Source organism: Ictidomys tridecemlineatus, chromosome 3 (assembly GCF_052094955.1).
Source record: "Ictidomys tridecemlineatus isolate mIctTri1 chromosome 3, mIctTri1.hap1, whole genome shotgun sequence".
NCBI lineage: Eukaryota > Metazoa > Chordata > Mammalia > Rodentia > Sciuridae > Ictidomys > Ictidomys tridecemlineatus.
In genome coordinates, this window is record NC_135479.1 from 146,440,942 (window position 1) to 146,468,808 (window position 27,867).

General features: G+C 34.8%; 1 protein-coding gene and 1 pseudogene across 6 annotated transcripts in view; one reads left to right on the forward strand and one right to left on the reverse strand.

Moving 5' to 3' along the window:
* Positions 1 to 27,867, reverse strand: part of Eaf2 (ELL associated factor 2) — a 49,679-nt gene that overhangs the window by 16,960 nt on the left and 4,852 nt on the right. For 2 of the 6 annotated variants that reach the window (XM_005327653.4, XM_078044139.1), the window contains 3 exons: positions 24,783 to 24,877; positions 8,159 to 8,295; positions 3,274 to 3,419 (listed from right to left, as the gene is read on the reverse strand). In XM_005327653.4, the coding sequence (XP_005327710.1) occupies positions 3,274 to 3,419; positions 8,159 to 8,295; positions 24,783 to 24,877 (378 nt within the window). Of the gene's footprint in view, positions 1 to 2,790; positions 2,993 to 3,273; positions 3,420 to 8,158; positions 8,296 to 24,782; positions 24,878 to 27,867 lie in introns of all 6 variants that reach the window. The other 4 variants (XR_013436854.1, XR_013436852.1, XR_013436853.1 and 1 more) reach the window with 4 other exon arrangements.
* On the forward strand, positions 21,738 to 22,839 carry LOC101963419 (armadillo repeat-containing X-linked protein 3-like; annotated as a pseudogene).

Genomic DNA, 27,867 nt, shown 5'->3' on the forward strand with positions numbered 1-27,867 from the left:
TCCTCTGTGTGTCTTCCACTTCTATGTGTTACTTTAATTATTTTAGAATTCTATCTTAATTTATTTATAGAGTTTTAGAAGATGTCACTGTATATTTTTTCTTAGCAATTAGTTTGGTTTCCATTATACACACATGTCCTGCCAATGTTTTACTGTTTTGAGTAAAATCTGAAAACATCATGTCCATTTTAGGTCCCCCTTTTTTCCCCTCTTAAATATCATTGTTATAAGTAACAGAAGATATTATAATTTTTATTTTAATTGTCATATATAATTTAGAAATCATGTGGAAACCATAATCTACTGTACTTTATCTTTCTATTGTTCTTTTTCCCTTCCTGATTCCTTTTTTTTATCAATTCTTTTCTGCTTGAAAAACTTTCTCTGATTTAACAGTAGTCTCCTAGCAGCAAATTCTTTCAGTTTTCCTTTTTGAGGAAGGCTATTTACTCTTTACCAATAAAGAAGCATTTTGGTAGAAAAAACTCATGGTTGACATTTCTTTTTGCACTTGAAAAATATTATGTCATTTTCTTTTGATTATCTGGATTTTTGATCATCTGGATTTGTTGGGAAATATGATATTTGTATGGTGTTCTTTTACAGATAATGTGTTATCTCACTCTTGCATTCAGAACTTTTCCCTTTGTCTTTATTTTCCATAGGTTTAATTATGATGTTTCTTGCATGTATTTCTTTAGTTTATTCTATTTAGGGTTTGTTCAGCTTCCTGCATCTTTGGATTATGTTTTTCATGAGCAGTTTACAGGCATTATTTCTTTGAAAACTTTTCTAGTCCTACTGTCTGTCTCCTCTGAGACTCCAGTACCATTTTATCATTCTTTCATCCTTGGGGCTCTGATCATTTTGTTTCAATCTATTTCTGTTATAATTTTGTGTTAATTCTATAAATCCTTAAGTTCACTGATTTTATTCACTCTCTAGTAATTGTGCCTATCTAGTGAAATTTTTATTGTTATTGTTGTGATTGTATTGTTAATTCTATAATTTTCATTTGAATCTTGTTAAATACTTCTATTTATTTTACATGACTATTTTTTCATTTGCTTCAAGAGAATGTGTAATTAGACTGTATTTGTTACCGATGTTCTAAGATCATTATCAGATAATTGTAACATCCAATACATTTTGGTGTTGATTTTTGTTAACACTCTTATTCAATTACTGATTTTCCTTATTTATGAGAGATAATTTTCTATTTTGGTGATTATGTTAGAGAAGATCTATTTAAACTCTTTATTTTAACAGGTAGTCACCCTATTTAGGTTTAGCATGCAGATCCTTGCCTATATTTTAGAGATGTTTAATAATTTTCCCACAGCTAGAGTTCCCACTGGTCCCTGCTGAAGAACTTGAAGGGAAGAAGAAACTTTAGCAGGCAATGAGGAAAGGGAGCTTGGCCTGACAGAATGAAGACTGTTTCCTGAACCAGGTAATTTCTTTTTTTTCCCTTTTTGGTGGTTGGCTCTCCTGCTTATATATCATGAGTGCTTCCAAAATGGATTTGGAAAGAGAACAGAAAGTGATTCACAGTGAGGTGCTGGTTATGGTAGAATCACTCTTGTCAGTGCCACACAGTCTCAATATGTCTTTCCATAGGAGAGAGGAATATGAGGGGCAAAGATGGATTTGGGAGGTAAAGAAGGAATAACAATATTCCCAGGCTGAGTGTCTGTCATAATGGGATTCCACTTAAATATTCTTTTTGGTCATAGAGAGTCTCTGATGTGGCAGGGAATCTTAAGTGAGAAATAGGAGAGCACTTCCAGAACTGCAACCATTCACTGTGGCATTAATCTCTTTGCTGGTACCCCTAGCTGTGTGGTCTCTGGATGGAGGAAGGGAATCCTGGGCCCTATCTTGTTTTTTAAACTCAAATTCCATATAACTTAGAGACATGAAAGCAAAAACTAGGGTACAAAATCCTAGTACAACTACTAGACATAAATTTGAGAAGATAGTTCAACCATCATAGCAATACTCAGTTGCACAGAAAGGTCAAGAGTATATTTAATAGGATACAGTCTAAGAAACATGCTATACAAATATCTCAAGGTAAATGGTGCTCATTCTCACACAAAATTAGAACAAGAAAACTATGTCAACCTCTACAACTCTTTTCCCTGAGTTATGCTGCAATCAATACATAAGGTCTTTGCTACAAAAGTGCCACATGAAGGAACCACTTGTATTGGGAAATTACTGTTGAGGACATTATGTAGTTTAATGCTTTCTAGAATAGTTCCATACAATAAATTCCTTTTAGGATTTAGTAGCAAGAAAGAGTCTGATTCTTTGGAACTGGTCTCATGTAATGTAAAATATGCTATTTGTGTCTTCATTTTTGTCTTGATAGCCAAGAAGCTCAGAGCTAAATTTAATATCTTAATAATTAGCAAGTTTGTTTTAATGTTCTCTTCAATCTACTGATTTTCTATTCCAATTTTATACTGTATACATGTTTAGAATGACATCATGATGCAAATCCATTTTGGAAGCATTCATGATATAAAAATAAAACAAAGATCTTTTGTAACAACAAGGATTCTTTCTTTACATCTATTAGTTTAGGGCTACTAATCCATTAGGGAATTAATACTGTACTGGACTTAGAAAAGGGAATTAGAATTGGACAACTACACATAAATTATGAAGGTAAACTGTAGAAGCAAATATACTTTGGTGGCTGGGGTCTCACTGTTGCCACAATTACTGTAACATCAACAATCTCACTAAAGCTTGGAAAAAAGGAGGTTTAAATTTTCTTACTTCCAAAAGGACTGTATCTTCCTACAAATGCCTTCCTACTGAGAAGTACACAGCAATTCAGAAAACTTGCCTGCTGCTTCTGTTTACTACATCTCCTCATTTCCCTGTTGATCTGGTGGCATCTTAGACATCTACAGCCTGGCTATACATAAAGAACCTTGACAGGAAGATGCTGTAAAGAATTGAATATGAATCAGCACAGCTGCCAAAAAAGAAGAAAACTATAGTTACACACATATAAACAGCCATTCTTTTTGCCCTAAATAATAGTAAAAAGATACAAATTCTTTTAAATGTACAGTCTAATGTATATACTATCCTAGATCATAAGCTACATATTTGCCCCAGAAAAATGCATAACTACAAAAAATACTTTGCTCTCATAAAAGGCTTATAGTTAGTCCCACTGTTAATTTAAATGAAAATCTTTACTTAATATTTCTTAATTATATCATATAAAGGGAAACTATACTTCAATTTTACCTCTTTCAATATCATCCATTAGAGATGTTGGGGACATCTTATCTTCAGATGGAGAATGTTTTACAAGATTGGGAATGCTTGTTGAATTCTGCATTTGCTGATGCTGTTGTTCTATACGATGCTGAATTTTACTGCTTCCTTCAACTCTGCAATTAAGAATATCAATGATCAAAACAGGTGTCTGGGGATGTCGCTCAGTGGGTGGAGTGCTTGCCTACTATGTGGGAGACTATGAGTTCAATCTCTAAGCACAGCAAAACCCCCAAACAGGTATAATAGTAATAATGTCAACTTAATGAAGTTACCAAACTTGACCACTTCTTTTCCTCAGAAATCTTTAATATTCAAGAATGAAAATATTAATTTAATTCAGAATTTCTCAAGTATTTATTAAGTGCTTGCCATTTGCGTGGCATGCACACAGGTCTATTAGAACAAAAGCAAAACCACTGATCAATTCTGTACATAGGACATTCACAAATGACCAAAATAAAAGAAAAATATGTTTATAACATGTTGAAAGTACTCTCTAAGTTCTAAATTTAGTATTGTTATAAAATGAAATCATGCCAGCATGGTGGCACATGCCTGTAATCCCAGTGGTTCAGTAGGCTGAGAGGCTAAGCAACTCAGTGAGACCCTATCTCTAAATAAAATACAAAACAGGAGATGTGGCTCAGTAGTCAAGTGTCCCTGAGATCAATCCCTGGAACAAAACAACAATAACAACAACAACAAAACTATATTCATTTCTACATTTTCCATTCGTAACTTAAAGATATTAGTAAAGGAGATTCATATGCTTTCCTTTTTCCTTTTCTTTCTTTAAGAAAAGAGTACATAATAAAATTATGCTTGACCTCTGCCTCTCACATTCCCAGTTATCAAATCTTGTCAGTTTTTCCTTTACAAAGTATTTAGCACTTCACTTTCTTCTTCATTCCTGCTCTCAAAAATCCTGGTTTATACATTTTTGTTTCCCATATTATTTCATTTTACTCAGTCTCCTGATGGGATTAACATTTCAAAACAGAACTTAAGATATGACAGATACTGATTACAAAGATTTTAATATGTAACAACTGACATAAAAAATCTTAATTTCTTAGTTAATAGTAAAGGAATTAACCTCAACCTTATTTTTACCACTTTACCTCTAACTCACTATTGACATCACCCCTACCTTATTTTCCAATACTTATATATAGATACAAAGAAAAAATTCTGCTCTGTTCCAGGAAGTCTGATTCATTGGCCCTGAAAAAGTAAAAAGTATCCTGCCTTCAAATCTTGCTTATATCTTATATTCTTTCTGATTAATATAAATTAATATTTTCCCAACTTTCCTACTAGTAAGAATCAAAGAGGCTGGAAGGGATAGGTGAAGGTGAATAGATATTAATAAATAAAACTACCCAGTCTCTTTTTTCTTTTCTTTTCTTTCTTTTATTTATTTTGTGTGTGTGTGTGTGTGTGTGTGTGTGTGTGTGTGTGTGCGTGTGTGGTTGAGCTCAGTGGTGCTTTACCTCTAAACATCATCACTGGTCCACATCCAATGTTTATAGCAGCACAATTCACAATAGTTTTAAAATATTTTGAGACAAGGTCTTGCTAAATTGTTCAAGGGTCTCACTAAATTGCTGAGGCTAGCCTTGAACTTGTTATTCTCCTGCCTCAGCCTCTTGAGACACTGGGATTATAGATGTGTGCCACCAGGCTAAGCTCTAGACTCCTGCTTTGAGCTAAGGTTGGATTAGAACTCCTCTTTTTTTTCTTTTTTTTATTTATTTCTTACATAAATGACAATAGCTACATTCATAATTATCCATTCATAGCACAGTTTTTTGTAACTCTATATATAAAGTATGTTCACACCAAATTATGTCATTATACATGAGCTCTCTTATTTTTTTTACATACAATTCTTAATTCATCTTTATACCACCATTTATCATATCTCTGTATATAAGGTATGTTGACACCAAATTCACATCTTCATACATGTATTTTGTATAATGATGACCCTCTCCTTCCACCATCCTAGCTATTCCCTTTCTCCCTCCTTTTCCCTTCCACCTCTATTCCCTATCTAGAGGCAATTTTACTCCCATGCTCTCCCTCCCTACCTCACTTTGAGTCACCCCCCTTATATCAGTGAAAACATTTGGCATTTGGTTTTTGGGGTTTGGCAAACTTAGCATAATCTGCTCTAATGTCTCATCCATTTCCCTGCAAATGCCATGATTTTATTCTTTTTTAGTGCTGAATAATATTCCATTGTGTATAAACGCCACTTTTTTTTTTTTATCCATTCATCTACTGAAGGACATCTAGGTTGGCTCCACAGGTTAGCTATTGTGAACTGTGCTGCTATAAACACTGATATCGCTGTGTCCAGATAGTATGCTGTTTTTAGGTCCTTTGGGTATAGTCTGAGAAGAGGGTCAAATGGTGGTTTCATTCCCAGCTTTCCAAGAAATCTCCATACTGTTTTCCAAATTGGGTGCACTAATTTGCAGTCCCACCAGCAGTGGACCTTTTTCCCTACATCCTCGCCAACATTTGTTGTTTGTCTTCATAATGGCTGCCATTCTTTCTGGAGTGAGATGGTATCTTAGAGTAGTTTTGATTTGCATTCCTCTGATTGCTAGAGATGATGAGCATTTTTTCGTATATTTGTTGATTGATTGTATATCCTCTTCTGAGAAGTGTCTGTTCAGGTCTTTGGCTCATTTACTGTTGGGATTATTTGGGGTTTTTTTTGGTGCTTAACTTGTTGAGCTCCTTATATACCCTAGAGATTAGAGTTCTATCTCATGTGTGAGGGGTAAAAATTTGTTCCCAGGATTTAGGCTCCCTGTTCACCTTACAGATTATTTCTTTTGCTGAGAAAAAACTTTTTAGTTTGAATCCCTCCCATTTGTTGCTTCTTGGTTTTAATTCTTGTGCTATAGGCATCTTATTAAGGAAGTTGGGGCCTTGCCCCATATGATGAAGATTAGGGCCTACTTTTTCTTCTATTAGACGCAGAGTTTCTGGTTTAATTCCTAGATCCTTGATCCATTTTGAGTTAACTTTTGTGCACGGTGAGAGGTAGAGAGTCAACTTCATTTTGTTGCATATGGATTTCCAGTTTTCCCAGCACCATTTATTAAAGATGCTATCCTTTCTCCAGTGCTTGCTTATGTAAGATAGTTGTATATTTGTGGGTTAGTCTCTGTGTCCTCTATTCTGTACCATTGGTCTACCAGCCTGTTTTGGTGCCAGTACCATGCTGTTTTTGTTACTATTGCTCTGTAGTATAGTTTAAGGCCTGGTATAGCAATACCACCTGTTTCACTCTTCCTGCTTAGAATTGCTTTAGCTATTCTGGGTCTCTTATTTTCCAGATGAATTTCATAATTGCTTTTTCTATTTCTATGAGGAATGCCACTGGGATTTTGATTGGAATTTCATTGAATCGGTATAGTGCTTTTGGTAGTATGGTAATTTTAATAATATTAATTCTGCCTATCCATGAGCAAAGTAGATCTTTCCATCTTCTAAGTTCTTCTTCTATTTCTCTCTTTAGGGTTCTGTAGTTTTCATTGTATAGATCTTTCACTTCTTTTGTTAAGTTGATTCCCAAGTTTGTTTTTTTTTTTTGAGGATATTGTGAATGGGGTAGTTTTCCTCATTTCCACTTCAGAGGATTTGTCACTGATATACAGGAATGCCTTTGATTTATAGGCATTGATTTTATATCCTGCTACTTTGCTGAATTCATTTACTAGTTCTAGAAGTTTCCTGGTAGAGTTTTTTGGGTCTTCTAGGTATAGAATAATATCATCAGCAAATAGTGCTAATTTAAGTTCTTCTTTTCCTATATGTATCCCTTTAATTTCTTTTGTCTAATTGCTCTGGCCAGTGTTTCAAAAACTTTGTTAAATAGAAGAGATGAGAGAGGCATCCCTGTCTTGTTCCAGATTTTAGAGGGAATGCCTTCAGTTTTTCTCCATTTAGAATGATGTTGGCCTGAGGCTTAGCGCAGATAGCCTTTACAATGTTGAAAACTCCTCTATTTTAAAAAAAATATTTTTAGTTGTAGATGAACACAATACCTTTATTTTATTTATTTCTTTTTCTAGTGGTGCGGAGGATCAAACCCAGTGCCTCACACATGCTAGGCAAGCACTCTACCACTGAGCTACAGCCCCAGCTCACTAAAAATTCCTTTTTTTTTTTTTAAACAAGCACTCAAGGTAATTCTTATGATCTTAACCTCCTTTCAGGGTACATTATCAATAAGGCTTCCATGAATGCTCTAATCAACTATAACCTTTACCTTCCTTTACTTTCCTTTACCTTTTTAATCTATACTCTTTGTACAGCTTTTAGAGCAGGTATCCCTAAATTACATGGTAAATAATGCACTACTTATTTCCAAAATTTCAGATAGCTATATTTTCCTGTTCATTTTAAAAATTAAATGGTCTGTTAATCTGATTTGAATGCTGAAGTTCTGAGGTTAGTGTTTATATAGCAAACTTTCCTTTTTCTAGTGTATTACATATTCTAGGTGCTCATAAGTTTTTACTAATGGAAATAAAATTATTTTGTTAATGTGAAATGACTGCTTCCAGTCCATCCTATGAAAGCATCTACAAAAGAATGAAAGGCATGCTCACCCATACAGAAAACATTTAGAAGCAAAACAAGCTTATATATATATATCTACAGGCCAATGTGAGAATTGACCAAGGATCTCCACCCACTTAAAAATTAGAAAAATATTAAAAGATTTCTCAATACCTCAAAAAAACCTTATATAATACTTTGACTTAATCGAACATTTCCTTAGAAATTCCTATGTTGATAAGATGATTTATTTAATTGAACCACCTACCTTGTTTTTTTTACAGTGATGTTGCTGCTGAGTTTCTCTAGTCGACATTCTCCAGTATCATGGTTAATAATCAAAATGCATTCTTTTAAGTAAGGTTTCTTTGAACCTTTGAAAACAGTTACTGGTGTAGTTGAACCCTGTTTAAAAAGTTAATTATCATTACTTGAAATTTATAATAAAATTCAGTTGGAATGGACTTCGAGTTCTTCTGATACTGTATTTCTCGATCCATGTTATACTTTAAGCAACTTATAAACTTAAAATTTACTAATTTAAAATTTACTAACCTGGAACCAAAAATTAAGGTTTAAAAAGAGATGGTGAAAAAGGCTAAGTTCTCAGAGCTGCTATCATTGTGGAAAGGGAAAGAAGAGGTACTTACTCTAACCCTAAAGATTTGTTCCACTAGTCTATAATGGGTAATAGGAATTGAATCTATTATAAACATATATTTTACATGTAAGGAAACAAGCCTTGAATTATATTTCCTATACCTCTTCTTCCTTCCTAAATTTAATTTTTAAAATCTGGTATTTTCTTAGTGGTACTTCCTTATGCAGATTAAGGAAAATAAACATTATAAAGTATAACTGTTATACACTAAACCCACTGATTAACTGTAGCATCCTTAAGAGTGAGAACTAGGGCTGGGGATGTGGCTCAAGCCGTAGTGCGCTTGCCTGGCGTGCATGCGGCCCAGGTTCGATCCTCAGCACCACATACAAACAAAGATGTTGTGTCTGCAGAAAACTAAATAAATAAATATTTTTTAAAAAAAGAGTGAGAACTAGATATTATGTGCTTCATGATATAATTTAAGATAAAGTGCACATCATCACACATACTTTTTTCAACAAACAAAAATTCCAAAGACTCTAACTCTTATCAAAGCTCAAAGAATATAACACTGATTAAGCCTTTAGTTATATACCTATCATTTATAAGAAATACGGTAAAGAGAGAAACAAGTTAAAAAATACTAGATGGGAGTAATTCTAACAAGTTTCTCAATAAATCATTGGAATAAAAAGGAGAAGGGACATTTATAGAATAAAAGAGGTAAGAAATACAATATGAAAATCAATATGGGAATTAGGGCTGGGGATGTGGCTCAAGTGGTAGCACACTCGCCTAGCATACATGAGGCACTGGGTTCAATTCTCAGCACCACATAAAAATAAAAAATAAAGATATTGTGTCCACCTAAAACTAAAAAATAAATATTTTTAAAAAATCAATATGGGAATTAAAAAATTTTTTGTAGTTGTATAGATGGACAGAATGCCTTAGGGGTGGGGGGAACAGGGGCACTCGAACACTGAGGCACAACCCCAGTCCTATTTTGCGTTTTATTTAGAGACAGGGTCTCACTGGGTTGCTTAGTGCCTCACTTTTGCTGAAGCTGGCTTTGAACTTGTGATCCTTCTGCCTCAGCCTCCTGAGCTGCTGGGATTACAGACATGCACCACTGTGCCGGCTTTATTTTTTATTTGTTTATTTTTATGTGGTGCTAAGGATCGGACCTAGTGTCTCACACATGCTAGGCAAGCACTCTGCCAGTGAACTACAGCCCCAAAATGGGAATCTTACTTGGAGTCAAGTTAAGATATTTTAAAGACAAGTGTCTTAAAAAAAAGACATTTTCAAGGTTATCATGAAAATGTGAATATAGACCAAGTATTATTGTTAAGTGTGATAATATCACAGTACTTAGGGAAAGATAAGAATGTCTTCTCAGTTGAGATGCATTTAAAAAAATCAAAATAAGTAATGGCATAATGTCCAGGATCTGCTTTAAAATAGCAGATCCTGGACATTATTTTTCCCCTGACAGGATCTGCTTTAAAATAGCAGATCCTGTCAGGGGAAAAACATTGGTAAGGGAATAATTAGTAGTGATAAGTACATGGAACTTCATTATATTATTCTGTCTTTCAAAATAAAAGATTTAAAGAAACCTAGACTATTACCATTAATCTATATCTACCTTTGTGCTCCTCCCTATCTTTTGTTATGCCACCTGTAAAACTAAAGGAATTTTATGTTTATCATTCTCTTGCTTTATTCCACATATCTGTACTTCTAAGTAGAATATAGCTATCTTATTTTTGAACTTTATAAAAGTGTATTAACATTTTAAAAACATTAATTATAATGATTTTATTAAATAAAATAGTACTATTAAGGTGAGGAAAAGATGACTTCCAAAGACTAAAGACCTGTCATTATTAAAGCATATAATCACTAGAATTTACTAAGTGGCCACTAGGAGGAGTTAAGAAATAAGTTTAGTGACTGAGAATGCTGTAACTGCAGGGAGAGGAGGTAGATGAGTAACTTGTGGAAAGTGTAGAGTGAAAATGACAAAGATTTAAAAATGAGGGCTTTGTTTTGACCTCTAAGACCAGAGTAATCTAAGGAAATCAAGAATCAGAGCACACAGATGAAGACACATCTGGGCTGGCTCTAAAAGGGTTAGGCATGGAGCAATTAGCTGAATTCAGAAGCATGATCATGACAAAACAAACTGGGTCCACTTGGCTGGCAAGTTAATTTTTCACATATATTGGCTGAAAACAAGTGAGTAATATCTATCAAAATAGCAACCTAAAGACTCTCAAGTTACAGTCAGTAAGAGATTTGTGCAATGTTTTTCTTAAGGACGTTTTATTATTACCTATAATGAAAAACATTTTAGAATTACAACATATTATTGTACATTGAGCTCCTGAAGAATAAGAACCGGGTCATTAATTTTAAAAATTGTTTCCAGTGCCTATAGAAGTACCAAGACCTTTACAAATGCACATGAATGCTAAATACAAACACCACGAACAATTTCTCATCATAGGTCACAAGTTTTCATAATCTCTGTATTTGTTTTCTATGGTTTAAACAAGTTTTACAAATCTCAACTTTCTTCCTCATTGAAATGAACACCACTCACGTAACCTTTAAGCCTTAATTTCTTCCCATTCCCTTAGGTAACTAAGAAATATCTGGACCATCTTTAAATAACAATTGAATACCTCCTACTATTTCCATGTTCACTGCTATTATCCAACTTCAGAACCTAATTCATTACTTCATTTAAGTTACTGTTCTTTCTCTCTTGCTCTAATTTTACTTCCTACTTTGCTGACAAGAAAATCTAATCATATTGTTCCCATGGTTAAAATATTCATGTACTTTAAAAACCTTATGCACTCAGGATAAAAACCATAATCCATAAACCTATACATGGGGTCCTTCATGGTCTTCTTATCTCCTCTCCAACATTCTCAACTTGCCACTCACTCTTCACAAAGAACTACATATAATTGATTAGTGTGTGCTATAGTTTAGATCTGGAATGTCCACAAAGGCCCATGTTTAAAGGCTTGTTCCCTATACTGGCACTTTCTGGAAGGTGGTGGTAGAACCTTTAAGAGTGATCTCATAGGAGGTCTTCTAACCAATGGGACTCCAGTCTCACCTCTTCCTAGCCATGAGGTGACTGATTTTTTTTCTGCCATGTACTTCCACCATGATGTGCTACCCTTAGAACAAAGACCTAAAAGCAATAGGTTCACTTGATCATGAATCAAAACCTCTGAAAAAGTAAGCCAAAATAAAATTTTCTTTTTATAAAAAAGTTAACTATCTCATAGATTTATTATTGTAACAGAGAGCTAACATAGTAAATGGTACCAAGAAGTGGGGTCATTTCTGTGATTATACCTGAAAATGGGAGGGCACTGAAAATGGTTTACAAGGGAAGTTCGGAAAAGTCTGAAGAAGCAAGCTACAAAAGTCCTAGAGTGCTCTAAGTGGAGTATAATGGGTGATTCTGGTGGAGGCTCAGAAGACCAGAATGCTGACAGAAATGTGGACAGTAAAGATGATACTGGTGAAGTTGCATATTGAAATAAGGATTTTGTTGGCAGCTGAACTACAAGCCATCACTGTTAAATCTCAGTAAAGAATTTGTATGCATTTTATCCGTACCCTGGGAACATGTGGGATGCATTTTGAGATGTGGTTCACCAATTTTAAGGCAGCAAGAGTAATATCCTGGCTATAGCATGGGTATTACAGGCTGCTGTTAGCCTGATTTACAGTGAAAATCAGGAACAAAAAAAGCAAACCAGAAGTGGAATATTTGCAGTCTGGCCAGAAAAGTAGTGCAGTTAAAGATGCAGTTGAGGAGAATGCAATTGCTGAAGAGATTGGCACTGTTAAAAGTCAAATGCTTTGCACTAGGACAAAAGGAAAGAAGCTTTAAGGTATCTCACTTGAACAGCAGGCCTTGTCGTTTTGGGTTTTGTTGGTATGCAGAGTCATGGGATTGTGGGTCATACAATGTTTTTTTTTTTTAATTTTTATTTATTTGTTTATTTGAATTAGGCATATATGACAGCAGAATGCATTTTGATTCATTGTACACAAATGGAGCACAACTTTTCATTCCTCTGGTTGTACATGATTTAGTATCACACTATATTGGCAGTCATACATGTACTTAAGGTAATGATATCCATCTCATTCCACCATCTTTCCTGCCCCCACACCCCCACTCCTTCCCTGCTACCCTTTGCCCAAAGTTCCTCCATTCTTCCCTCTCCCCCCAACCCCACCCATTATGGATCAGCATGCACTTACCAGAGAGAACATTCGGCCTTTGGATTTTAGGGATTGGCTTACATCGTTAGCAGGATATTCTCCAGTTCCATCCATTTACTGGCAAATGTCATAATTTTATTCTTCTTCAAGGCTGAGTAATATTCCATTGTGTATATATACCACAGTTTCTTAATCCATTCATCTATTGAAGGGCATCTAAGTTGGTTCCAGAGTTTAGCTATTGTGAATTGAGCTGCTATAAACATTGATATAGTATGCTAATTTTAAGCCCTTTGAGTATAGACCAAGGAGTGAGATAGTTGGGTCAAATGGTGGTGCCATTATAAGTTTTCTAAGGAATTTCCATACTGCTTTCCAGAATGGCTACACCAATTTGCAGTGCCACCAACAATGTATGAGTGTGCCTTTCCCTACATCCTTACCAACACTTATTATTGGTTGTATTCTTGATAATTGCCATTCTTATTGGAGTGAAATGAAATCTTAGAGTAGTTTTGATTTGCATTTCTCTAATTACTAGAGAAATCAAACATTTTTTCATGTATTTGTTGATTGATTGTGTATCACATTCTGAGAAGTGTCTGTTCAGTTCCTTAGCCCAATTATTGATTGGGGTTTTATTTTTTTTTTTGGTGTTATGCTTTTTGAGTTCTTCATATAACCTGGAAATTAGTGTTCTATCTGATGTTCATGTAGTAAAGATGTTCTCCTACTCTCCTTTGCTGAGAAGCTTTTTAGTTTGAATCCATCCATTTATTAATTCTTGATTTTTATATCTTATGCTTTAGGAATCTGGTTAAGGAATTCAGAACCTAATCTAACATGATGAAGATTCGGGCCTACTTTGTCTTCTATTAGGAGCAGGGTCTCTGTTTAATTCCTAGGTCCTTGATCCACTTTGAGTTGAGTTTTATTCATGGTGAGAGATAGGAGTTTAATTTCATTTTGCTGCATATGGATTTCTAGTTTTTCCAGGACCATTTTTTGAAGAGATTATCTTTACACCAATGTATGTTTTCAGTGCCTTTGTCTAATATGAGGTAATTTTATTTATGTGGGTTTGTCTCTGTGTCTTTCATTCTATATCAAATTGGTCTACATGTCTATTTTGGTGCCAATACCATGCTGTTTCTGGTACTATAGCTCTGTAGTATAGTTTAAGGTTTGGTATTGTGATGCCTCCTGCTTCATTCTTCTTGCTAAGGATTGTTTTGGATGTTCTGGGTCTCTTATTTTTCCAAATGAATTTCATGATTGCTTTTTCTATTTTCATGAGGATAATCATTGGGATTTTAATTGGAATAGCATTAAATCTGCATAATGCTTTTGGTTGTATGGCCATTTTGATGATATTAATTATTTCTATCTAAGAACATGGGAAATCTTTTCCATCACCTAAGGTCTTCTTCAATTTCTTTCTTTAGTGTTCTGTAGTTTTCATTGTATAAGTCTTCCACTACTTTTGTTGGATTGATTCCTAAGTATTTTATTTATTTTTTGAGGCTATTGTGAATGGGGTAGTTTTCCTAATTTATCTTTCAGAGGGGTTATCACTGATATATAGAAATGCACTTGATTTATGGGTATTGATTTTATATCCTGCTACCTTGCTGAATTCATTTATTAATTCTAGAAGTTTTCTGGTGCAGTTTTTTGGATCCTCTAAGTATAGAATCATGTCAGTGGCAAATAGTGATAGTTTGAGTTCTTTTCCTATCCTTTAATTTCTTTCATATAATTGCTCCTGATAATGTTTCAAGGACTATGTTGAATAGGAGTGGTGAGAGAGGGCATCCCTGTCTTGTTCCAGTTTTTAGAGGAAACACTTTTGGCACGCAGAATCAAGAGTCATGGGGTTGTGGGTCATGGAATCTTCCACTGATTTAAAGGAAAGCTTGGGAATCTCCAAGCTGTGTGTGGAAGAATCTCATTTCCTGACAGGAGTTATTTATATATATGTAACCTTAAATGATAAGACTATACTGTATAAAAATGTAAACTATAAGCTCTAGATACTCTTGACATGAAGATATTCTGCAATGTATTAGGTTATGTTGGCAAAACACGGGTGTTTAGCCAAGGTAGAAGGGAAGGGCAGTGGAAAGGGGAAGGAAAAAGGCTTATTACTAAGGGACAATAAAAGTATTCAAAAAAATATCAATTAGTAGAAATAGAGAAAAAGAGGAAAAAATAATGGAGGAGCTTCATTTTCATATAAAAACAGAATTACATGCCTGATTATGAATATTGGGATAGGAATAATAATACTCCCAAAGTAAGGGGAAAAAAAAGAAAAAAGAGATACTTCGTGAAACTAATGAAGAATTAAGAAGATGCAGAAATGATAAAAACCAATTATATATCAAGAGCTGAGGGAATAGTTGAGTGGTAGAGCACCTACTTAGCATGTGAGAGGTCTTGAGTTCAATCCTCAACACAAATAAATAAATAAAATATAATGAGGCTAAGTAAGATGACATCTCAGTAAGATCTTCTGGTGATTTTTTCCTATAGAAACACCAAGTTGAACAGCTACTCACACACAAAACTACTTTAACAAAAGCTAAGGAAATCAGGTGAGAAACCACACATCTGCTGTTTTAAAATTTCTATTTTTAGTTGTAGATGGATATAATGCCTGTATCTTATACATTTTTTTTTAAATGTGGTGCTGAGGATCAAACCCCTAGTGCCTCACACATGCTAGGCAAGTGTTCTACCACTGAGCCTGAACCCCAGCCCCATGCACCTGCTTTTAATAAAACAAAATGAAAAGACATATTGAAATCAGGAAGGAAAGAGTTGCTTATATCACCCTATCCCATAACTTCAAGAGTGCAGTATGGAGAAGAGAGAGAGACCTCCTAATTGGGAGAGGAGAGAAAATTAAGTCTAGGCCTCCAACTTGAAACTCAGTTAACAGACCAGCTATGATGAAGCACAGTGCGAGGCAAAGCCCCACAATCCTCACCTCCAGGACAATATCCACAGACTGAGCTGCTGGAACTATGTTAGGCTAAGTAGCTGACTGCCTCCCTGAATGCTACTCCACCCTAAAGCAGCAGAGCAAAGAGCAGGACTCCATCCACTAGAAAACAGGGCACAAAAGATAGCACAGGGCTTTGTCTTGGAGCCCAGTGCCAGGTTCCTCCATGGTGAGACCTTGTACTAGGCAGAAACTGAAATCCCCATTTGTAAGCCAGAGCTCATAGGCAGAGCCTCTAGATTGGCTTCAGCAGTAGGCAAAGACCTTCGTGCTGTTGGGGCAGTTCTGAGTTTTTGATACATTGCTTCCAGCCTTGGAGTGAACCTGGGACACATGTACCCTCATCCTAAGACTGTACAGTCCCTTGCAACTTTGAGACTTGGGTATGACCCAGCTTAGAACAAGTCTTGGTGGCTAACAGACTGTTTCTACCACTCATCCCCCCAACCTTGGGCAGCATGTCAGTGGTCACAGATGGGCCTCTAGGCTGTGCAGGTCCATGTGGTTGTGAGACTCAAGTACAAACCAGCTTAGCCATTAGGGACAAGGGACTGCTTTCACCAACATGACCCCAAACTTGTGAAGTACAGAGTGATGTAAAACCCTATTCCCTGTGCTGGGGATGTAGGGGAGGAAGAACAGGGTAGCAAGCAGATTTTGTCCTGGAACTTAGTGCTAGGCTGGTGCAACCTAACATTGACGATATTCTAAAGGCTGTGGAACAGCCCTAGCATCAGAGGAAGACATGCCCCAGTCCACTGGACTTCTTCTCCAGCTAGCATCACCTGGTAGCCATCTTGGTCCACAAGTCTACCTTAGCAACAGGGACCCATAGCAGTGTGGATCCAGTGTTGTGCTGTTCTTGGCAGAGTATAGGGTCAAGGTGAGATACAGCTTGGCAGCACTGGTGTCCACAGGTATGACACTTTCTAGAGCTGAGCAGAATGCTGCAGAGTTGATCACAGGCTAAGAACTGTGAATGAGGCATCCACAGTTGGCCCCAGGTTGAGGCTTGTGGACCCATACTAGTACTTCAGGGTACTCTCCTGATTCTTTCTGAAGAACATACCAACATTGTATTTGGGACAAAACTGGGTTTAGATTGCCCTCTGGTATTCCCTGAAAAATCTGGATCTGAGTGCCACCTAGTGTTGAAATATTAAAAATGAATACAGGTGCGGAGAAAACAGACAACCTGTTTAGAATTTCTGAAAAGATAGGCACAAATAAGTCAGATTAGGAAAACTGATTCTTCAATGCCCAGATGACATCATAAGCCAAGAAGTATCACAGCTTTCAATAAACCATGACCATACCTAGAACTCATAATCAGGTTACAGAAACTGACCAGATAATAATCAGTATGGGAGAACTCTCAGAGAATTTAAAATATTTAAAATGGCTGTTATAAGGAAATTCAATGAGCTTAAAATAATTAGAGAAACATTTCAATGCTCTAAAAGAGAAACCTAATGAAGAGACAGAAGCAATCTGTTAAACAATAAAGCAAAAATTTAAGCTGATACACTCAGTAAAACTAAAAATGCTATACAAGGCATCAATAGCAGGATAGATCAAATAGATTAAATTCCCCAATTAAAGGACATACAGTGGTAAAATAGAACCCAACTATATGGTGTTGATGAGAACTACTTTCCCTCTAAGAATACACATGGATTGAAAATGTTCAACATCTCTAGGAATTAGAGAAATGCAAATCAAAACTAAGATTTCATATCACTCCAGTCAGAATGGCAGCTATTAAGAATACAAACAACAATAAATGTTGGTGACTTATATAAGGAGGCTGACTCACAGAGGGGTAGGGAAGGGGAGCATGGGAGGAATAGATGAATTTTAGACAGGGCGGAGGGGTGGGAGGGAAAGGTAGAGGGCAGGGGATTAGCAAGGATGGTGGAATGTGATGGACATCATTATCCAAAGTACATGTATGAAGACACAATTGGTGTTAACATACTTTATATACAACCAGAGATATGAAAAGTAGTGCTGTATATGTGCAATAAGAATTGTAATGCATTCCATTGTCATTTATTTTTTAAAAAATCAATTTAAAAAAGTGTTGGGGAGGATCTGGGGAAAAAGGCACATTCATACATTACTGGTGAGACTGCAAATTGGTGCAGCCAATATGGAAAGCAGTATAAAAAGTCCTTGGAAAACTTGGAATGGAACCACCATTTGACCTAGCTCTCCCACTCCTTGATTTATACTCAAAGGACTTGAAAACAGCATACTATAGTAAAGCAGCCACATCAATGTTTATAGCACCACATTTCACAATAGCTAAATGGTGAATCCAACCTAGATGCCCCTTCGGGAGATAAATGGATAAAGAAAATGTGGTATATACACACAACAGAATATTATTCAGCCTTCAAGAATTTGAAATTATGGCATTTGCCAGTAAATGGATGGAACTGGAAAATATTATGCTAAGTAAAATAAGCCAATCCCAAAGAACCAAAGGCTAAATATTTTCTCTAATATGCAGATGCTAATTCACAATAAGCCGGGGGATAGACATATTTTGGACTAGATAGAAGGGAGTAAAGGGAGGGGAGGGGGTAGTGGGATAGGAAGGATAGTAGAATGAATCAGACGTTGTTACCCTATGTATATATATGATTACATTACCTGTATAACGTGACATCATGTACAACCAGACAAATGAGAAGTTATACTCCATTTACGTGTGATGTGTCAAAATGCATTCTACTGTCATGTATAACTAATTAGAATAAAAATATATAAAAATAAAAAAGGATATTGTGCAATGATAAAATACACAATTTAAAAATGTAACTAACAAGATATTAAATAGGATGCTGGTCCTAAAGTAGGCTAAAGTCTCAATAATGTGGTGGAGCTATTTCCCCATGTGTGCTAAGTAAACCTAATGAAGGGAACCAGACCAGGTTCATCTTGAAAGGGGTTTTGCCTAAGATATGTTGTCTAGTATGACACAGTAGCACATCGTACTTGTAAAACCCTCATAAGCCCAAGGTTTGAGAATTAAATTTATAAACAGTCAAGAAAGTTATAAGAAATGCACTGTCTGCATAATAAGAGAGATAGTAGCAACTTTCATGTAAGTCCCACAAAAGTACTCCACAAAGTAAAGAGTAAGAATTGAAAATAACCCAATCTCAGAAGTGTAAATGACAAATTATTAACTGTTGAGTAAAGTGAAATTTTTCAAATTTGAAATTTTGAATTTTATAACAACCATCTATAGAGAATTGTCTGTAGGAGAAAGAGATTTGTAAATGCCCACTATTTAACCAGCCTAACAGTTTTCATTTTTATTAATTTCTTCTATTCTGTAACAGCAAAGAAATTAGAAATTAGAAAAGAAATTAGAATTAGAAAATCTACCCTACAAAGAACCACCAGAATCTGAAGACTCTACTGTTCTTTCTAGGCTACCATGATGATGAAAGCAAGTTCATAAAGAAAATACAAGAATCTAAGTGCTTCCAATTAATAATTATTACATTTCCATATAATATCCACAGAATTAAAGATGCTAAAAAAGTAAACCTCTTACTCACTTAAAGAAGTTCTTTAAAAGAAGGGTAAAACACTCTCACAAAGGTAATTTCCATTCTTATTTACAATTGTTCAAGTACTATATGCTCAGCAAAAATATATTTGCTCTTAGCGTGGCAATTTGAACAATTCTCTTTCAACTGTCTAAATGAGTTACAGAAAAAAAGTTCAAATTAAATTATAATGCATATTAGGTCCTTTATTAATCTGATTCCTAAATACCTTTCTATCTTCATCCCTTTTGACCTGGCCATAGTGGGATGTATAAGTAGTTCTTCAAATATTTTCTTTTGTTGCTGTCTCTTGGTCCATGTCTTTTTCTTTTCTCTAAAATATCTTTCCCTCTTTCCTTCAACTGGGTAACTTCAATTCACCTTCAAGATTCAGTGTATCCTGATGTCTCCTCCTCCTCTGTTAGGGTTACCTTTCTTTTGTGCTCCTATAATATTCTATGTATATTAGAGAAAGGGTCTCACTGAGTTGCTTTGGCATAATCAGGAGCCACTTGTCAAAAGAAACTAACTTTATTTTTAGAACCACACAGGCCAAACAAAACAGCTCCTCAGGAAAAACCCTCAGAGCCAAACTGCCACCACCAGCTTCCCACAAGCCTCTCTCACCACCACAAGCCTCTCCACCTCCCACAATCCTCCTGCTGGGTAGCGTGGGCGAAGCCAAAAAAGACCCCCAATGAGCAGCTCCATGGTCTGAAAGGGCAGGGAAACAGCCCAATGAGCATCACCGTAGAGGAGCCAATCAGCTAGATGTTGCTGGGGCCGCTGTGAGCCAATCATCAGCTGGCAGTCTGAAAGGGCGGGGAAACAGCTCAATGAGCATCTCCAATGAGCATCACCACAGAGGAGCCAATCAGCTAGATGTTGCTGGGGCCGCTGTGAGCCAATCATCAGCTGGCAGTCTGAAAGTTTGCTGGGGCCCCTTCGGCTGTGGCTCTCAACAATCCTGATGTCTTCTCCTCCTCCTCTGGTAGGGTTACCTTTCTTTTGTGCTCCTATAATATTCTATATATATTAGAGAAAGGGTCTCACTGAGTTGCTTAGCACCTCACTGCTGCTGAGGCTGGCTTTGAACTCTGGATCTTCCTGCCTCAGTCTCTAGAGCCACTGGGACAGAAATTTACAGTGTTTCATCTTGAAAATATATGCCCCCTATATAACTGTCATTTGTTTAAAAGAGATATTTCAATTGAGACCCTAACCAAACACATAGTAGATGAAACTCTAGATAAAGCAGAATAAGTGTAAATTAAAAAGAAACATACACATAAGACTAATATAAGTTAGTAAGAATCCCCATTTGCTAGGAGAGAAAAAGTAATATAAGGAATGAGAATGAGAGGACTACAATTTAAGAAAACAATATTCTACATGCAAAGAAGAATCCAATTGAATTTTTTTCTGCAAAACCAACCATAGTTGACCAATAAAAATGCAGTTCCAAACAACAGACTAATGGTTCTTAATGTCAACATAAGGCTTTTCAGTAAATTTTAAAATTAAGTGACTATTTTAGACTATTCTTCAATAAAGATCATGAAGCAAATAAGCCTTAGATTGCAGAATAAATTTCCAAACTATTTTAGAAATACCAGAATGTGAGCATTTTTATAAGATAATAATACAAAGGTTAATTTATCTACAACATTTCAAACTGAATTGACTTTTCATTTCTTTCAGATCCTATAGGAGTAAATGAGGAATATTCAATAAGAAACCCACTCCCTATTTAATTAGCCTTAGGAAAACCTTCAGCAGCAGCAACTAATACAGTCTGACATCAGTGGGTTCTCAATAAGTGGTGTTGGCTGATAAAAGTAAGAAAAAGACAGCAGACTAGAGGACAGACAGCTTACTACACCTCTAACCATGACAAACCATCTCACTGATACACAAAAGAAAATGTGGATGGACCAGCACAAAAACCACTCCTACTAAAAAATTAAAACAAACAAAAACAATCTCAAAACTCCAGGATTTTCTTTATATTTTATAGTAAAAAGTTACAGTCTTTGTTTTCTCTGAGGATTGATAAAGTTAGTATAGAAGAACAAAAAACCCCTGAATACTAGGAAATTTCCCTGAAGGCAGATGGGCGTGAGGTAGAAGGAAGAAGAAGGAAATTGGGAAATTATTCTGGATCCCTGTAGTGGGTCCAAGACTTTCCAGTTTAGGAGTGAATTTGAGATCAGAAAGATTGTTGGGTGTAGCACCAATCCAGGTCATCGATGAAGGGCAAAATAACTGCTGCAAGGAAGTCTACTTCCAGAATCAACTATTGTGGCTTTGAAGCAGCTGAGGAAGATCAGACTTCACAGGGCTGCACCTGGACCCACAGCCCTCATGACTATTCTGCTATGTATTTAAATCCCTGCTATGTATTTAAAAACTGACCATGGGAAGAAAATAGAATAAGGATAAAAAGGCTAAGGGTAGCTTTGTGGGTGTGGATGATGCTGAGGATTGTTCTTCAGCTAGTTCTGATGATGATGACAGTAATGAAAGCAATAATATAGTATAGTGCTCAGATTGGAACTGAGGTCAGGACCAGAGGTAGAGTCAGGCCAAACCTAGACAAATCAGGATGTCTAGAAACAGGCTTCCCCTAGTTCAGATGACATTATTTTGTCCCCTCAAGAATACAGAAAGTTGCTTTGGTTGAAATGTCTGAAAAGGCTCATATTCTTATAGAAGCATTACTTGCTCTAGATAATAATGCTGCTTATGTATTTAACAGATATTATTTGTGATCCAAGATTCTCCCAACTATTGCAAAGATTCTCAATATTCAGGATCTGTTGTTAAAGAATTTAACATTCTAAATAACAAGTGTGAATGCCAAAAATTAGTGCACGCTTAAGATACACAGGAATCAAGTGTGTTATGACACATCACTTCTCACTTGAAATCATCTGTACAGCTGGCTGGACTAAGATTGCTTATGAATAAGATTGTTAATAATAAGTAACCGTATATGCTTGATAATTCCATTTCAAACTTTTTTCATTTTTTTTTTCGGTCAGAAATGAAGAAACTAAATTTCAGCCTTTGGAAGTCTTTTTAAATTTGGCTGAAAATTCAGCAATGACTATAGAACTACTCAGGGGCCAATCTTCACTGGGTTCCCTCTTTAATGAGAAACAGAACAAAAATGTTATTCCAAAAGTTTGGTCATTTTTGAGAATGTAAATGATAATTTTAAATAAGAAGAAAATTAATCTACCAGAATCAATTCAGTGAAGGTTCACTTTTATTTTATTCTTAAAAGAATTTCAAGTGTGGACTGATAAGGTATTGGGAATAAAAAGGCACCATGGGCTGGGGATGTGGCTCAAGCGGTAGCGCGCTCGCCTGGCATGCGTGCGGCCCGGGTTCGATCCTCAGCACCACATACCAACAAAGATGTTGTGTACGCCGAGAACTAAAAAATAAATATTAAAAAAAAATTCTCTCTCTCTCTCCTCTCTCACTCTGTCTTTAAAAAAAAAAAAAAAGGCACCATGATTGCTTGGTGAAAGTAAAAGTCAGACAATTCACAATCAAACTGGGTATGTATATGTTCCCAAAGAGCTAGAAGTAACTTCTCGGTGTTGTACTTTAGAAACAACATATATTATAAATGATTCCTTTTCTCCACCTCGCTTATATGGTAAAGAAATTCTTTCAGTCACTGATTTTGAATAATGGACACCATATTGTATTATCAGTGCTGAATATTTAAACAAGTTGGTCTTTGGGTTTAAGCTGGATAAATGAACATCACTGAACACATGTTTGTTGTTTTTTAACTTCCTGCCTAGCTTGAACTATTTCTACCATTTTTTTCTGCATAAACGACAGTGAATCAATTTGTTATAAGTAAGCTCTCTTTTGTTGTTTGCATTGTTTTCATTTCTGTATCATCAATGAAGTTGTGTGTTAATGCTGAAAAGAAAAATAAGGGAAAAAATGAAATTTCTAACTCAAGGACTATGAAAAACAGACCATACCACAAAGGATTTGTATTTTAATGCAAATAGTATTTGATAGTTATGGATATATCTAGAAATTTTAAAGCAGGCAAAATTTTTGTTTAAGGTCTCCGTGACCTGGTCACTTTCTTTTTCAACCTTTTCCCCAAACTAAGGTTAAGTATCCCTAACCTGAAAATTTAAAATCCAAAATGCTCCAAAAAAAAAAAAAAAAAAAAAAACTTTGAGTGGCAACATGACACCACAAGTGGAAAATTCTACACTATGAAACTTTGTTTCGTATGCAAAAAACATTACAAATATTGTCTAAAATTACCTTCAACTTGTATATAGATGCATACAGAAAATAAATGAATTTCACATTTAGTCTTGGGTCCGATTCTTAGGATATTTCATTATGTACACGCAAATTTTATAAAATAAAAAAAATCAGAAATCAGAACAATTCTGGTTCTAAGCAATTCAGGTGAGAGATATTCCCTATACTGCTAAAAGCCCTCCAAAACTACAAATCTAATCATATTACTTTCTCTGCTTAAAAACCCCTAATGGTTCCCGAATGGCTATGGGATAAAGTCTAAATTCTACATCACAACATAAAAGATACTCACAATCTGATCCCAACTTATCTTTCACATTTCTATTCTTGCACTTTTCATTATACAATGATTTACTACATAAAGTCCACAAATTCCTTGTTCTTTCAAAGCATTAGAGCCTTTCACATGTTGTTCTGTTTGAGTAAATATTATACCCCCTTTCTGCCTGTTAAAATCCCCCTTTAAAGCTCAGGTCAATTAATGTTTTCTTTGTGAAGTCTTTCAAAAGTCTGTATCAGAGAGTATTTGATTCAACCTATATGCTTGCACAGAATTTTCTATATGCCCTTAACTTATAACACTAATTTTTTTTTGGTACCAACTCAGGTGTGCTTAACTACTGAGCAACATCCCCAGCCCTTTTTTGTATTTTATTTAGAGACAAGATCTCACTGAGTTGCTTAGGACCTTGCTAAGTTGCTGAGACAGGCTTTGAACTCGCAATCCTCTTGCCTCAGCCTACCAAGCTGCTGGAATTACAGGCATGCACCCCCACCTCCAACCAACACTAGATGTTTTTGTGTCTGTTATATCAAATTAGAACTAGAAGGCAAGAAACAAGTTGTTATCCCTAGTTAAGAATACAAACATAGCTCATAATAGAAATTAAATGAATATTTGCTTAGACCACCAATTTTTTCAAATCATTTGCTATGATAATTCTTACAAGTATTAAATAGATAAAGATATTTTAAGATTATTTCACCCAAAATAGTTTAAAATATCTTTTGTTGCCTTGATGTGCTTATTAACTATTTTAACCAACCATCATTACATAAATGTGCAATTATTTTCATTTAAATTCATTGAAAATCCTGCAAAAAGATCCTTTTAGTCTTAATCTAAAAATATACTTACTTCTATATTTGGCAGAGTTATTGTCACCTGTTCACCTTTGCCAACTTCAAGGTCTCCTTCACAAGAAGTGTCAATAGAAGCAGGTTTGAAATCATCTAAAATTAGATACAAATATTGATTTTTTAAGATAGAGCAAAAATACCTTGATCTCAAAAATATGAGCATGTTCTAATGCGGTAATCAGTTTTCAAAAAACAGTAATTAAAATGGCTTAGAAAGTTATTACTATTACAAATAAGCAAATACACCTGAGTTTATTTCTGTATACTTAATTCTGAGGAAAAAAAAAGAAACAGCTATACTCTAAAAACAGTATTTATTAAACAATGATAGAAATATTTTTAGACTAAAATAAACTAGTCTAAGATTTTCTGCTGAAAGCTAAATAATTTCAGGACTGGAGTTGTGGCTCAGTGGTACAGCACTTGCCTAGCACATATGAGGCACTGGGTTATCGCCTCAGTATCACATAAAAACAAACAAACAAACAAACAAACAAATAAAGGTATTGTGTCCATCTACAACTAAAAATAATCTTATGTTAAAAAGCTAAATAATTTCAGTGTTGCTTAAAAGATGATATAAGTAGAATATTTTTTAATTTTCAGTCTTTTTCCCTCATAAAATTTTCTTAAACTACCTTTGGTCCCTACTACTACTTATACAGCAGAATAAAATGAATGAACACACAGCAAAGTATTCATGGGAAACTTCAAAAAGAAAAAGCAACCTTTTTAGTTTAGTACTTTAACTTTTTCATGGATAAGTACATCATTAAAGGATGTTGAAATTTAACCAAATCTTCCACTTCAGAAGAGTCTAAAATAAATTTTAAATGTGAATTAAATCATGGTTCAAATGATGCCATTAAAATCTATCACCTAGAAAAAATTTAGGATACTGAGCTATCACAAGCTAAACAAGTTTAAAACCTCTAAGATATGAAAGCTATAAAAAATTATACCAATATATATCAATAACTATAATAATTTTGATATATAATTTCTCAGGTTATAATGTGTTTATTTAACACTTTATTAAAATATAGCATACATACAAAATAGAAAATAAACAATAAACTTGGTGAACTTTTACAAAATAACAAGTGTAAAACTACCAACCAGATTAAAAAAAAATAGAACATGGCAATGCAGCTCAGTGATACAGCACCAACAGAACATGACCAGCCCCTAGATTTATCCTTATGTTAAACAGATTTATCTTTTAAACAGATTTATCTTTATGTTAACAATGTTACATAACAAAGTTTGATAGGTGAAAGTCTAAATTCAAATTAATGGATATCCATTACTATGGTGGGTAGATCTTGGGAAAGGAGAAATTTTAATGTTCATAAAATCAACACTGCTAATAAACAAAAGACTGGCCTTACTTTACAATGACAACTACAGTGGCTAACATTTTTAGAACACTTACTATGAGCCAGACATTATGCTTCATACTTCATATTTAACTTTTTAAATAGGAAGTGATTACTCTGAAAAAAAAAGAAATCCATCCCTCTAGCCCTTAAACAAACATAAATGTAAATGAATATAAAAATTCACACCATCTTTATAACAGATATTCTTCATACTGCTTTAATTCAAAACTGAATACATGCAAAATTATTTTTTAAAATCTCAATGTTTATCCCTATATTTTAAGAAACAGATATAAAAAAATAAGCAATATGAAAACTGTGAGGTTGGTTTATAATATCCCTAGAAGGTACAACTGAGAAATCAAAGGATAAAGATTAAACTGAAAATAAACTAAAGAGTTTGTTAGTAGTGGCAAGCTCAGTGAAAAAAATGAAAGCAGAATGAAGGTGTTAAGTTTTAGATGCTTGAATGAGGGTTTGGACAGAGAGAAATAGGTGTTAATGTCAACTAATGCGAAGACAGTGATTTGAAGAAAAATTAGAATGGAACTTGAGTATCAAAGAGATGAGAAAGTAGAAAGCAGATATCATAAAAACCTAAGAAAATGAACACCAATACAAAACAAAACAATGATAATAGCTATTATGTATGAAGCAATTTTAAAAGTTTTTCCTAATCACTTTGATCTTTCAGCTTTCCAACAATTCTGTAAAGCAGTGAATATCCCTATATAACAGATAAAGGAAATGGGAGGTGGAAGAAATGAAGTCCCTGCCCATGATGATGCAACTAATATTTACTAAAGGTAGAATATGGAAGCACAAAACTAGTTAAAATAAAAAGATGAGAGGTTAGCTAAGATATATCAACAGGTAGATAAGAAAACTTCAATTTTGAGCTAGCATATATTATTTGTGAATCTAAAGTAAGAATCAAAGTTCTTATATAAAGATATGTACAATGGAGATGCCACTCAAATCTCTCACTATTTATATGTATCTTTCCTTATTTATAAATATTATAATGCCCTATGTGAGCACCTATGGTAATGGGCTTTTTTTGGTCTTCAATTTTCTAAATTTAACTCCTTCAAGGTCTTCTCATCAATCTATATATTCCTCTACCTCCTTCATCACTCACATCTAGTCCTATATTTTCTGTCATAATTCTTTCAGAGTCATGCCCTTCCATTCTTGCTAAACACAAACTAATTTTCAGTTGACTAAAGGCTAAACTACTACAGCTTGTCCTGCTTTTCTCTGCACTTTAGTGCTATTAAAATTTGAATCCTATTTCAAAGTTCCTTCTTCCTTGAAGTCTTTTCCCTACTATTCAGAATCCCAAATTCCTTTCCTCTCCTGAAGCATTTACAATGCCATTCACCAAAATCTAACACAAACTACCTGGTATCATTTACTTCTTTGTGGACATGTCTATTGGATTGTAATTTTTTTTTAAAAGAATAGAAATGTGGTTTTTGCACAGTATTTTTAACACAATGGCTATATGAAAGATCCTTGTAGTTGACTTGGGTTCATATTGCTCATGCCTCTCTAAAAGACATCCAAACTTATTTTAAGTAAATATAAGGTGCTAAATTATGTGTAAAATAGTTCTTTTCTCATTATTTCCTATGGACCATATTCATGTCTATTTCAAGATTTTATTGTTTAGTGTAGATTCCGCTTTATTCCTCTGTT